We start from the raw sequence: 14,687 nt of genomic DNA on the forward strand, positions 1-14,687 counted from the left end.
AAATTGAAATAATTTAGCAACTATGATGTCAAAGAAAACGGTAAAAAAAAAAAACCTGAAGCAAAAATATTGCAATGAACTGTCAAAATCAATCGACTGAAACACACTGATCATTGATTAAAGCCGTTATTCCAAAGTATCCGAGTACTCCGCATCAGGCGGAAACTACCTGAACTCTGATGTCACACCAGCAGGTGGCGGTCATGCGCAGTAAAAAAACAAAACCCCACACACACCACCGGTATCATCTGTGAAACAACTGAAAGTCAGCTGCACTTCCGGTTTGAATCCCACTGATATGATTAAATATAATGACGCCCATACATATTTACTAGAAAAGAAATAAAGAAAACAACAACGAAACAAATGGAAAAATGTGTCATAATAAAAATGTTAAAAGAAATATAAGAAAACATGGAATGGGCTGAAACAAAGTAAAACAAAAATTATTTATAGATTAAAAGCAGAAAATATGAACCAAACTGAAGAAAAAGTAATTCTGGTGTTTTTAAATAACATCTGTAAGAATAATGCAAAAAAAGGTGTGTTTAACAGAGTTATTGTAGTGCCTAATTAGTTTTTATTCCGTTTTGACTCAGTTTTCAGTCACTTTTAATTTTAGTTCATTTTTATTTAATCATAATAACACTGCTATTTAATGAAACTGATTATTTATTTTAGTTAATTAGAATGTGTTTTTATTTTCATATTTAGTTTTATTTAACTATAATAACCCTGCTATTTAATGATAATGAAATTTTAGTTTAGCGTGTAACTTTTATTGTGAAGGCGCATCCGGCCCGCGCGACCTCGCGCTGGGTAAATTGGCGGGTCGGAGTTTGTGGGAAAACAAACGGAGGAGAAGTTTTCCCGGAGTGTCGAGCTATTCTCCTTTGTTTTCATGATCTTCATCAGTCACTCCTCCTCCTCTTGGTCCGCTGGGCAGTGAGGCTCCCGTGACGGACAGACCGAGCCGGAGGAAGAGGAGGATGCGGAGATGAAGCTGCTGCTGTGGATCGTCGTGTTATCCCTGCGGAGCCCCGCGGGGAGCTGTGGGAGCGGTGAGTGTCCCGGGGGTCGTGGGCAGTTAGCACAGGAGCTAATGCGACCGCTTTACATCCGCCGAACTCCGCCCGAAAATTGTCAGATTTAAAGATTTTACCGCCTGTCAGACACTCACAGGGTTAGGCTCACCTGACGCTCCGAGGTGATGGAGCCTCTCAGTAAATCGGCAACGCGAGTCACACCAAGCAGCGTTTATCTGAAGCTGGTTCGCTTTTTTTCTAACGTACAGACCCCTGCTCTGACCCGAACCCGTGACAACTTCACATTTTAACCGAGTTCTTTCTGGTTTGTTGCGTTCGCGACGATTTACCTTCAGGCTCGTGACAAACTAAAGAGGTCATGCCATGAAGTCATTTACAGCACGTGGAGCAGCTCGCAGACACATTATATCGGGCAGTTCTTAAATGGAGTTTGGTGTGGGGACTCGTAAACAGAGGTCAGGGGGGCAAAGTGCAGCTTTCCGGGCTGATACTGAAGCCGTGGGCTTCGGGAAGCTTTTATGGTCCCCGAGTCATGATGTGAAGCTGTCAGTCATTTTATTCAGGACCCACGTCACTGCGGGTGTGTTGCAACTCACCTGTAAACATGCGCGCGCACACACTGCAGAATAACCAGAGTTCCTCAGGTTAAATCATCAGACTTCTCAGCACAGCTCTGAGTTCATGTCCTCAGGTTTCAAGTAAAAAATAATCTAAACTCTTTTATTGATATCACGTCTAAATCCCGAAGTTTCAGGATCACATGAACACCTGTAGCGCCTCACCTGTTTGTGTGTCAGACTGAACCACAGAGTTAGTCTGCTCACAGGGGCGGAGCATTGATTAGTATTGGTTATTGGTATTTTTACTGATGCTTCGCCCAGTGCACCATTACGTCATCCTTCCAGGAAGTGATGACTGCTGCCTTGTGATGTCATCAGTGCATAGAAAGGCTTTCACCTGGCTGCTCTCTGATTGGATCTGATGTTTGATTGGGTTTCAGTCAGACTTTCAAAATAAAAGCAGTTGAACTGTTTGAGCTCCTGTATTTTCATGAACCCTTTAAATGTTCAGATTATTGATCAGTGATCGGGGAGAGACTGAAGGAAGATAAAATAATAGATTCTCAGGCAGCTTCTGAATGAAGTTCTTATGGAGGACGTCAGTGATGATGAGGCTGTTCCAGAAAGTTCAGAGAAGTGTGTTAAGTTTGAGATGAAACACTGCTGCGTGGAAAACACACACACACACACAGATCTGCTGATGAAAACGTGTTAAACTTTCAGTATGACAAAAGAAATGATTCAGACTGAAGAGCTTGGGTGAATGGATCAAGCCGACTCCTCCTACTCCAGCAGGTGTGGTGTTCACAAAGCATCCGTCCAATCAGACGGTGTCTCAGGGGAACGAGGTGCGGCTGGGCTGTGCAGTAGAAGGCGTGACGGAGCCGGAGATCACCTGGATGAAGGATGGCGAGAAGCTGTACAGCACAGATCAGGTGTTCCTCACACTGGGAGAGCAGCACTGGGAGACATCACACAGGTGCAGAACACTCAGTCGATCAATGTTTTTCTACTAACGTTTCGTTTGATTTCCTGAAAGTGCTTTTCAGACTGGGGGGCGGGGCTGCCAGAGTGCTGTGATGTCATCGTACTGTCAAACCACGTTTGTCTCTTCGTTTAATTATCAGCCAGCGGCGCTCACTCCGCGGCTGCTTCCTGCTGACTCAGCCGGAGGTTATTCCTTCAGTGTGAAGCATCACAGTCTCCCTTCTAAAAGGGAAGAAACACAATATTAAAGTTTTTAGGCTAAATCCACTGTAAGAAAGCAGCTTTGAACTCTATCTCCTTCCAACACCACCTCCTCCATCTGTGTCGCTCCTTTAAAAGGTGAAATGAAAAGCCCACTGACATCTGGCGGAGGCGATCCTAGGTTTGATTCCAGGCTGCAGGTGTTCGGACTCCAGACTGAGCGCTTCCTCCTCCGTGATCTAACAGGACGCCCAAAGAGGAAAAAGTGGGCATGCTGCTGAAATTCAGCACCTGGCCTGATGATGGCGCTGTGGCTGTTTCAGTGACTAAACAAAGACTCAATGGGCCTGATTTGCTTATCGTCACAGTAACACCAACCACTCCACCCTCTGGTCCAAATTTGGTCCCTTCCTGCTACGTGAGGTGCAGATGTTTGAAGCAGAGCCCTCAGTTTGTGGATCCAAAGCTCTCATGAACCTTGCTCTGTGCTGGGCCGGTGCTGTGTGACTGTTATTGGGTCTGATGTTGTGGTCTGTTTCAGTGTGAAGTCGGTCCAGCAGCAGGATGCGGGTCAGTACTGGTGTGAGGTGGAGTTCCACGGCCTGACCTTCTCCTCTGAGCGAGCCTGGATTACAGTGGAAGGTGAGGACCCTGAACATGGTCGCCTCCTCCTCACGTTTCCCATCATGCTCCAGGTTCACCTCCTCTTCTTCCTGCAGGAGTTCCTCACTTCACCCAGGAGCCTCAGGATGTGGCGATGTTCGCCGGCACACCCTTCAACCTGACCTGTGCCGCCATCGGCCCCCCCGAGCCCGTGGAGGTGCTGTGGTGGCTGGGAGGAGTCCAGGAGGGGGAGCCCAGACCCTCACCTTCCATCCTTCACGTCCCAGGTCAGAGAAAAATGACATCCAGGTGCATCATGGGAAAGGTCCTCAAGTATCAACCAGCCTGTGGGAGGAGCTACAGTGTGCCATTTAAATTCAGAAACGTTATTACTGAAACGATAAAACACACACACCTGTTTGATAAATGAGTCAGACACAGCTTTATGACCCCATTATTCAGCAGTTAACGACACGCCAATGCACGCACACACACACACACACACACACACACACACACACACACACACACACACACACACACACACACACAAGCTGGATTTAATCCACAGGTCGGTTTAACTGGAGCCAGATCACGCCGTGTTTCTCCAGATTAAAGTTCTCCCACACAGCCTCAGCTGATTCATACCTAAAATATCTCTGATATTCAGAGTGTGTGGTGTGTGTGTGTGTGTGTGTGTGTGTGGGGGGGGTGTTTGCAGTGGGAGAAACGTCATCAGCTGACCTCTTCAGTTTACAAACAGCACATGTGCTGTGATTCAGGCTACATCCACACTGGCCCGGATGGATTTGAAAATGGCATTTTTGTCTGAAAGCGCTCCGCCTCCACACTATCAGTCGTTTTCACAGAGTTGTGCGTCCACATTGAAACGGTCGAAAATGCCTACGTTCCAGTCCTGCGCATGCGTGAAACGCAAGAAGACTCGACCTGCCTCATTTCTCTCTGCCGCCTATTTACTTTCCGGCTCTTTGAAGTGTCGCGGCAAAATGTCGAGGAAAAGCAGCGAGTTTGTTAAATGGACTCGCAATGAGGTGGAGTCGTTGCTGCGAGTAACACAAAGGTACAAAGTTGCAAAAGCGAGTGAAAAGAATGTGAAGAACAGCTCTCTGGAGCACGTGCAGACTGATGTTCATCTTTAACAGGGCTGTCAGAGCAGCTGCTGTATAACGCCATCTTAGTTTAATTGGTCACATGACTGCATCACATGACTAACGTGTCATTGTTTTCAAAAAGTCTCAGTTTTCCACACTGTGACACGAAAGCACCGTTTTCAAAACGCTGCGTTGTCCTTGAGCCAAAACGCCGTCTCAGTGTGGACAGGAGGCCAAAACTGAGAGAAAATGATGCGTTTTCAAACGAAAACGTGTTAGTGTGGACGTAGCCTGATACTCGCACCACTGACTCACGATAGGCTGGGACAGACCTTCCCAAAGTGTGGGGCCCGCCCCCTAGGGGGGCGCAGAGCCATTGCAAGGGGGGGCGCGGCATGAAAAGGGAAAAAAAACACAACACAACGCTTGGGCACAGCTAGCACGGGACACCCACACAAACGCAAAGCAGGAGATGAAGCATCGCTGAATATGTTTCCAAACCAGCTTCATTCTAAGCCAAAGACTAGAAAATATGGTGAAGCAAATCTGCCCTTTGGCTTCACCTGCACAGGTGCTGAGGTAGGTCTCCCTGCATTATTGGTTTTCCCTGCATCGGGAGCAGCGCTGGGCTGTTCAAATCACAGACAAACAGGATCCCACATTCTTGATTTTTAGTTCACAAACACTTCTTGTAATGACTAACTACTCCTGACATTTTGGAGATGTTAGCTCTTTACACAGTAAAGTTACAGCAGGTTACAAATAACATCAGGCTGATCCTGCCACAATTTGTTCCCCCGGTTCAAATCATGGACTAACAGGATCCCACAGCTGTTTATTTTTTTGAACACATTTTGCACAGAGAGGCATTTTTGGAAAATGTATTGATGCAATGTTGAATATTATTACACAGGAAAAAACAACTACATGTAAAATAATCACACCGTGACGCCTCTGCCTTTGTGAATGGAGGGACAGTAACAGTGTGTGTATGTAAGCTGTAAAACCTGCAGACAGAGACAAAATACTGTTTATCTGCTATTCTGCAATTCCTCTCATGTAAGCAATAATGTGGTGCACAGCTGACGTGAAAAAAGGCACATACCTTTGACGTTGTGTGACGAACTCTGTATTCCTCGTCCACACGGAAACGCAAAAAATGAGTTTTAAAAAAAAATGTGCGCGAGCGAGGGGGGGCGCGAACATTTTTCTGTAAAACAAAGGGGGGCCCAGCGAAAAAGTTTGGGAACCACTGGGCTGGGAGGTCAGTTTATGATCACTAATATGCAAACTGATTTATCACTGATCAGTGTCCATGAGTCCCATTCACAGAGAGTTGAATGGCTGCAATCACAGCATGTAAGATGGTGACAGATGGAGCCTTAGGCCCCTCCTCCATTCAGAGATAGTCTTTCCCTTTTCACGTAAATGGCCTCCTTGACTCCGCCCTCAAACCAGCGTTCCTCCCTGTCCAGGATGTTACATCCTCATCACTGAAAGAGTGTCCACTGGCCTGTAGGTGTGAACAGACTGCAAAGTCCTGGCCTGATGAGGTGGCTCTTCTGTGTTGGTCCATCCTCTTCACCAGAGGTTGTTTGGTTTCCCCGATGTATAAATCCTGCCAATCCTCCTGCACTTAACTGCGTACACTATGTTACTCTGTGTCGGGGGACCCGATCCTTGGGGTGGACCAGTGTTTAGGATTTAAAATCCACAGAGATGCGGTGTTTAGAGAAAAAGTGTTTCAGCTGGCACGCACGGGATCACTGAGGGTTTTCAGGCAGGCAGCAGTTGTCCTTCTATCCTGGATAAACACATTTACTAAGGGCCTTCTGGATGTGCTGCTCTCCTGCTGTCAGCTCACGCCCAGTGTTCTCACACTCAGCTTCAGTGTAAATGGAAGCTTTACACACGCGCACACACAGTTTCTTGTGTCATCTGTGTTAAACTACATCACCCATAATGCGCCTGGAGCTCCTCTGTGTGTGCGATTAATGTGTGTGTGTGCGCGCAGGTGTGAACAGCAGCATCAAGTTTTACTGTGAAGCGAAGAATGCCAGGGGCGTCTCCGTGTCCAGAACTGGAACCGCTCACATCAAAGGTGAGGCCACACCCACACAGGTGTACGCTGAGCTGTGATTGCATGGCTATGTGTGGGCGTGGCTTGTAAACAGTGTGCCTTTGTGTCTCAGAGCTGCCAGAGGCTCCGGTCAGCCTGCAAATCGTTGGGATGGTGGATAACAACGTAACGTTGTCATGGAAACCGGGAGTCACTGGTCACTCTGAACTGTCCACCTGCATCGTCCAGGTAATGCACACCTTACCCTCATACCTCACCTGTAGGCCTCAAAAAGGTCCTCACTCCCCCCCCCCCCCCCCCCCCCCCTCTGAACCAGGTGTCGAGGCGCTCCACCCGCAGGTGGGACCTCCCACAGCGGGAGGTCCAGGTTCCTCCTTACCTCCACACTCTGACTGGTCTGAGGAGTCACGCCAACTACAGCACCAGGGTCTCCTGTGTGAACGAGGTGGGGGCGTCGCCCTTCTCACCCTGGCTGCACTTTCACACACCTGAAGCAGGTAAGACAGGTGCGCTGACCGTTACCTGCAGCAAACATGTGACCGTGTCATGTGACCAGCTGGTGTCTTACTACCTCACAGTTTAGTCAGTAAACACGAGCTACAGCTGTGTGTGTGTGTGTGTGTGTGTGTGTGTGTGTGTGTGTGTATTTGGGAAGATTCCAGTCCTCGGCGTACAATCAGCTTTTGTTTGTGTCCTAAATCCAGTGTGAGGCCTGCAGCAGGGCCAGCGGCGCCTCCTGCAGGCGGAGCTCACACTGGGCCCTTTGAGCCACAGTGACCCACATTCAGCTGCAGGCCTGAGCAGCTGAGCACAGAGACAAACACCCAGTAAAACACGGCAGGAGAATAGAAACCAATAGAATCGATAGAACCAGAGGAATCAGTTGATGTGCGGTCCGAGTTTTTGTTGGCTCGTATGTGCTTTTATGTACATGTGACTGTGAGTCTGTGTGTCCCGCCTCAGTGCCCTCCGCGGCCCCCAGGAATCTGACATTTGACCTCTCGGAGCAGCAGCTGTTTCTGAAGTGGGCGGAGCTTCAGGTGGACGAGCTGCAGGGTCGACTGTTGGCCTACAAGGTGCAGTGGACTGTGGGAGGAGAGGCTCAGGTGAGACAGTCGTACCTGTCTCTCCAATGTGATTGGAGGTAGAAGGTGACGGTGATGATGTCATTATCTCTGCCTGCAGGAGCCACTCCTCTTTAAGGAGAACTCCGCCCACCTCTCTGGAGGTGGTCGTTTCTTTAACGCGTCCTTCCAGGTGGCGGCCTGCACGGCGGTGGGCTGTGGGCCGTGGAGCTCCCCGGTGCTGCTGCTGCCCCCTTCAGGTACTCTCAGACATGACATCAGCTCTGATGTCACCGCGGGGTGTTTGAAGGACATTGATGGATTGATTGTTGCCTGGCTGCTCTCTCAGCGCAGGTCCGGGTCCCGCGGAGCCACATGTGGGTCGGTCTGCTGCTCGGCCTCCTGGTCGCCACCATCGTCGGGCTGCTGCTGGCTGTCGTCGCTCAGCGCCGCGGGAAGGAGATGCAGTTTGGGTACGAACGTGTTCACGCACACCACTGACCTTACTGCAGCACGCCTTCCTGCGTCCACAGACGCGCTGCAGCAGTTTATTTATCCACAGCTGAAAGTAGTCCCAAACAGACGCAACATGTGAACTTTTAAAGATGTTTCTGTACGTTTCCACGTGTGAACCAATGAGCTGCCAGCATCAGGCCTGTGGCTGTTTCTCTCATGTGTTTTCATGCTTCCAGCTCGGCCTTCAAGTCTCCGGGTGCAGAGACCTCAGTGTCCTTCACAGCAGCGCGGTCCTTCAACAGGAACGTGACGGACCTGCAGGAGTCCACCTGTGAGTGTGAGCACGCTCAGTGTGTTTGTTGATCGACACGATGTTGAGTCAAGTGACAGACGATGAACACGGGAATGTGTATCAGACCTCGTTGCCTGTGTCTCCCCCCAGTGGACGGTCTCTGCATCAACGACGAGCTGAAGAATAAACTGAAGGACGTTTTGATTTCTGAGCGGCGGCTGACGCTCGGACACATGCTGGGAAAAGGTATCGCTATGACAACAAATGAGACGTGTAAACAGGAACTGTCAGCAAACTCCTCACCTTCTCTTGTAATCAGAGCGGCAAACACTAATTTATGAATTGATGTGGGTTGTTTTGTTTTTTTTAAATGAAACTAAATCACATGATTCGCGCTGATGTCACCTGACCTTTTATATAGATGGGTGACAGTCAGGTGGTGGGAACACGACAGAAACACCTGTATAACCTCAGCTCTGTGTGTGTGTGTACAAAATACAACAGAGTGCTGAGTGTGAGGAAACTCCAAGAGTCAGGAGGTCACAAGCACACACACAAAATGTTTAAAAATATCAATATTCATTGAACGTGTCAGAAAATAATTTGTAGAATATGTTAAAACATAAATAAAAGTGCAATAAAATAACAAATGCAAACAGAAAATCACGGTGTGTTTACCTGTGCAGGTGAGTTCGGCTCAGTGCGTGAGGCCTTCCTGAAGACTGAGGACTCGTCTGTCCAGAAGGTGGCGGTCAAAGTACTGAAATGTGAGTTGTACTCTTCTTCTTCTTCTTCTCCTTCTTTAAGCAGCCGATGTGTTGAATAACCAGATCACGTGACTTCCTCCAGCTGACATCACCTCGTCAGGTGACATCGAGCAGTGTCTGAAGGAGGCGGCCTACATGAAGGACTTCCACCATCCCAACGTCATCCAGCTCATCGGTAACCCCGCCCACCACACAGTGGTTAACCGGAGGTCAAAGGTCAGGCAGCGTGATTAATGTGCCGATCTGTCCAATAGGAGTGAGCCTCCACCGGCGTCCCGGCCAGCGGCTGCCGATCCCGATGGTGGTTCTGCCGTTCATGAAGCACGGAGACCTGCACACCTTCCTGCTGCTGTCCAGGCTGGGAGACGAGCCGTTTGTAAGACACGCCCTGATCGATAGCTGATCAATAACCGCGCTATGCTTTGATCAATAACCAATGTGCCTCTGCATTAGGACCTGTCTCTGCACACGCTGGTCCGGTTCATGTTGGACATCTCGCAGGGAATGGAGTATCTGAGCAGCAAGAACATCATCCACAGAGACCTCGCCGCCAGAAACTGCATGTCAGTCCGCCAATCGCAGCCAACCAGTCGATCAATGATCTGATTCGCTTCAGATAGTCGTTGTTGTTGTGAGTTTAAATGAGGAGGAGGAGTGGCAGCAATCTTCCACTCCAGCCAAACGTTGAGAGTCTGCTGTTGCTGGTGCTCTGTCATGTGTGTCACATTCAGCGCGTCTACATGGAAGTGAAACTTTAAAGATGAAGGATAAAACTGAGTGTAGGGGGCGCTGTGCCGGCCTTAGCGAGCTCTGTGTGTGTGTTTCAGGCTGAACGAGGACATGACTGTGTGTGTGGCAGACTTCGGCCTCTCTAAGAAGATCTACAGTGGCGATTATTACCGTCAGGGCTCCGTCTCCAAACTGCCCGTCAAGTGGATCGCTCTGGAGAGTCTGGCTGACAACGTGTACACCACGCAGAGCGATGTGGTACGCACGCACACACCTGGGACACACAGACGTCTGTGACGTAGCTGTCCCAGATTACAGATCCTGATTCAGAGCAGAGGACATTTCAGGCTCTTTTCTTTTTTAGTTTCTGCTGATAGTCACGTTCAGACAGCCTGAAAACGATGCCTGGCGGCAGCTCGACACTGTGATTCATAAAAATCCATCCTGACAGATCCATGAGCTGACATGTCTCAGCACTTATTGTAAGTTTGCTGATCAAGCAGAAGGCGAGTGCTGATGCGAGCACGCAGGGACGCTTTGTTCTCTGCAAATGGTAAAAATGGTAAATGGCCTGCATTTGTATAGCGCTTTTCTAGTCCTTAAGGACCCCAAAGCGCTTTACACTACATTCAGTCATTCACCCATTCACACACACATTCACACACTGGCGATAGCAAGCTACATTGTAGCCACAGCTGCCCTGGGGCGCACTGACAGAGGCGAGGCTGCCGGACACTGGTGCCACCGGGCCCTCTGACCACCACCAGTAGGCAAACACGGGGTTAGTATCTTGCCCAAGGATATTTGGCATGCAGCTAGGAGGCAGCCTGAGATCAAACCACCGACCTTCAGATTAGTGGCTGACCTGCTCTGCCACCTGAGCTACAGCCACCCCACTGTAAAGACGATATGACCTGAGAGGAGGTGCCGCTGAGTTTGTGGCATCAGTGAACCTGCAGCAGCTTAACGCTGAGACGGGTTTAAACTAGAGATGGACCGATCCGATGTTACGTATTGGTCCGATACTGACGTAAATTACTGGATCGGATATCGGAAAGAAATAAAAAATGTAATCCGATCCGTTAAATATCAAAAAAGCACCTCACAAAACTTGCAACATGGCGTAACTCAGCACGTCGCAGCAGTGTGCTCACGTGATAGAGCAGCTGTGTGTATTTGTAGCCTCAAACCAGCATTTCATCTCTGAGGAACTTTTCCCAGAGAGAAGTAAAGCAAGTGTGTAAGTTCATCTCTGAATGTTTGTAAAGCATTCCAGCCTTAAGCTTAACAACCGATATATGGAGCGACTGCCTCTCCCTCTCCTGTTGCTACTTCAATCATGAAACTGATCAATGATCAGCTGATCGGCTTTTCTGTCGTGACTCCGTCTCTCTGGTTTGTTTTTGGCCCACTTTGCACCAGACAGAGGAAACCAGCGGCTGAACAACAGCAGCACGTTTAAGCTTGATCAGCTGTTGTTAGAATTTATTTAATATTACTTTCTACTCGAGGATCTTTTTCTACGTAGCTGACGGCTGGTAACTGTGCAGGGGCGGATCTAGCAAAGTTTAGCCAGGGGGGCCGATAGGGCATTAACAGGGAAAAGGGGGCACAAAGAAATACTTTTCTTTCTTGTTCTCATTTAAAATGTCTAGCTTTTAATAAATAATTATCTGAATCTTACACCCAAAGTTTTAATCTGATGTAAAATATATATAAGTCAATTACTGTATATAGTAACTGTTAAGTCTAATATACCCTAGTAAGCTATAGTACTTTTTCCTTTGGGAAGGTACCATCTGTGCAGTCTGCAGTTCTGTTGTAGAAAGATGTTGAATCTATTTAATTATTCTTGAAAAATAATTTATTTCTGTGCATTTTTTTTTCACACTGCATCAAATTAGAGTTGATTATGTCGATTAAGCATCAGGAGGTGGAGGGTGGTTCCCTATTTTTTTTGCTGGGAGTTTGCAGCCCTATTAGTTAGGTTGCTTAATATTTCTGCTAAGTACTCTTTAAAATACCAGAATAGGGAGGATGGAGCAGGTTTAAGTTTATTAGATTGATCAGTATTGCTGAACTTTGAAATATTTTGGGTGCTGTGTGTTTTTTACAGAACAGAATAACAGAATAGCTTTAGTGTTGTTGTTTATTTAAACCTGAGTATGAACTTATACAAAATGCAGCAAGATATTAAGAAAACAGTTTGATTAAAAAACACTATATCGGATTTATATCAGTATCGGACATAAAAAAGTGGTATCGTGCCATCTCTAGTTTAAACACACCTGTGCAGGTGGTTTCTGCTGTCACCTCATCACAGCTGTAGTGCTCGTTACTGCCATCTGCTGATGAGGAGTGAAGCTGTGACATAAACACTACCTTACGTCAGCAGACCAGCTCTTTGTCACATGATTAGATTGTCATGGAAACAAACTAAAGGAACATGTTAGGAGTAAAATAATGACTTTAAAAGTTTCAGGTGTGTGCACTCAGCGAATGATGACCTTCTGTGTGTGTGTGTGTGTGTGTCAGTGGGCGTTTGGCGTGACGATGTGGGAGATCATGACTCGCGGTCAGACTCCGTATCCTGGCGTGGAAAATTCGGAGATCTACGAGTTCCTGATCAAAGGAGAACGTCTGAAGAAGCCGGCCGACTGCAGAGACGACATGTGAGTGTGTACACAACGACACAAACAACATACTGAAGAAACAACAACACAGAGAACGAAACCCCTTTCAAAATAAAGCTGATCACGTCAGCTGTGTGCACTCTTTAACCTCTTTCTTCTTCTGTGGTTGTCAGATATGAGATCATGCACAGCTGCTGGAGTCCTGTCCCTAAATGTCGGCCCAGCTTCCAGCAGCTGGTCGGCCAGCTGGAGGCGCTGTGGGTCAGCCTGTTGCCCGCCTCCCCTCAGAAGGAGCCGTTATTCTACGTCAACCTGGAGGGCGACAATGGCGAGCATGGGGAAGGAGCCCGGGCCCAAGGGCCTGAGGAGGCGGCGGCGGCTTCAAACTGGGGCGTCCCATGGCAGCGGCAGGTGGAGCACGAGGAGAAAGACTGGCTGATTGGGTCTGGGGCGGCGTTTGCCATCGGTGGTGACTACAGGTACATCACCGGCCCCTGTGGAGTCTCCGAGGAGGAGGCAGGGGGAAGGTGGCCCACAGACACGTTACAGGAGGAGGCGAGGGACGAAGATGACGACGACGTCGTCATCAACGTGTGACACAGACTGGCCAATCTCAGCGCTCCTCCGTCAGCTGATCAGACTCACTTTAAGGCACGGAGCAGCGGGCGGGTGGAGACGCACTGAGGGACAATCACGACCACTCCTCCCACTACGTTTCAGAACAAAGAGTCAAAGGATCCATTAAGGAGTCGATCAGCAGGTGAATCGGTAACGGAGGGAGATGCTGTTAGTCACCGAGAGGAAACAGAAGGGGGCGCCGAAACGCCTCACATTCATTTCATTAATAAACGTTTTATTTTCAGATCAGTAAATCAATAATTCACGTTTTATTGATCGATCAGCAGCCGCTTCTTTGTTCGATGATTAATCACTTGCTGTTAATTAATCGATTAATCAGCCTGGATATTTTCTTTGCAGCTTGTGTTTTAGAGGACATTACCATTTAGGTCTGGAGCTGTGCTTTTATTTTGAAAGACTGGGGGTTTCCTGAACACACCTGTGACCCTTACATGGGCCGGGAACCTCCAGTTGGACAACCCTGCACTGAACCTGTATTAACAGGGAAACATTTCAGGTTTGACCTTCCTGCTGAAGCTCCTCTCACAAAGCATTTTTCTGAAGCGCTTTGATTTTAGTTTATGATGTGTTGAGAAATTATGGGATGTGTGAAAGCTGCTGGACGTGTCCTGTGAGGCCTCTGTGACCTACATGTGCCTTCTATTGGTTTCTTCTTCACGGTGTGTCCCACCCTCTGTCAGTGTCTCTCTGCTGCCCCCGGTGGTGGCTGTTGCTGTAACAGTGAAGCTGTGTTTTGTTATTACTGAATTAACTTGAAGTTTTAATGGTGACAGACTTAACTGATTTATTGATTTGTTGATCCTGGTTTGCGTTCGTGTCTGCAGTGTCTTGTGTTGCTATGACGACACTCTTACCTCTGTGTGTGATGTCTCACTGACTTCAGGTCTGTAAGAAAGTGATAATTAAATAAAGTGTTTCCTGTTTTCTGCGCTTTGTCTTCTGATCTGAGGTCAGATTGAAAACAGCCGTGGTCAGTAAAAATCAGCGTCCAGCTCTGTGAAATCATTTCAGTTTCATCGTTTACTGCCCTTTTTCAAATTCAAAAATAATCAGACAAATATTTATCGACAGGTTTGCAGCTCTTCAAATAAAATGGATCAAAATAAAATCTTTACTAAGGAATAAATGTACTAAAATACGGGGTAAAGATCAAGTCAGGTATTTAAAATGTAAAACGAAAAAATGAGGTAAAAGAGACAGGAAGTGATGTCACACCACAGGGCGGGTTTGTTTCTTCCACATGATTCTTCGTACTTTACTTACCGCATGCCCATCAATAACAGCTGACAGTCATTTCACACCTCTAAACAGACTCGTATTCAGCCGTAACACCTCGAGCTGTGTCAGTGAGCCGGTGATGTCTTAACCTGAGTCTGTGGTCTCTGCTAGGGCTGTGCGATATGACCAAAATCTCATATCCCGATATAAGAATTATATCGTCCGATAACGATATAAATCACAAAAAATAAATTCAGCTCGACTTGCATGAAGTGTTTTCAGCTGGGCGTCGTGTACCTG

The 14,687-nt window shown here is 47.8% G+C and overlaps 1 protein-coding gene across 5 annotated transcripts; it reads left to right on the forward strand.

Moving 5' to 3' along the window:
* Positions 1–789: 789 nt before the first annotated feature.
* Positions 790–14,098, forward strand: tyro3 (TYRO3 protein tyrosine kinase). Of its 5 annotated transcripts, none has more exons than XM_026152411.1 (19): positions 790–1,061; positions 2,399–2,585; positions 3,336–3,436; positions 3,514–3,684; positions 6,524–6,610; positions 6,702–6,817; positions 6,906–7,095; positions 7,553–7,695; positions 7,775–7,913; positions 8,003–8,126; positions 8,346–8,440; positions 8,552–8,647; positions 9,088–9,168; positions 9,251–9,343; positions 9,423–9,544; positions 9,622–9,731; positions 9,996–10,155; positions 12,433–12,569; positions 12,704–14,098. In XM_026152411.1, the coding sequence occupies exons 1-19, from the start codon at positions 998–1,000 to the stop codon at positions 13,125–13,127; spliced, it is 2,640 nt and encodes an 879-aa protein (XP_026008196.1). In that variant the 5' UTR covers positions 790–997; the 3' UTR covers positions 13,128–14,098. The 5 variants fall into 5 exon arrangements, with proteins under 5 accessions (XP_026008196.1, XP_026008198.1, XP_026008197.1 ...); XM_026152413.1 differs by having other exon boundaries at positions 6,906–7,086; XM_026152412.1 differs by having other exon boundaries at positions 2,402–2,585.
* The last annotated feature ends 589 nt before the right edge of the window (positions 14,099–14,687 follow it).

This window comes from Astatotilapia calliptera, chromosome 19, assembly GCF_900246225.1.
Source record: "Astatotilapia calliptera chromosome 19, fAstCal1.2, whole genome shotgun sequence".
NCBI classification, from domain to species: Eukaryota; Metazoa; Chordata; class Actinopteri; order Cichliformes; family Cichlidae; genus Astatotilapia; species Astatotilapia calliptera.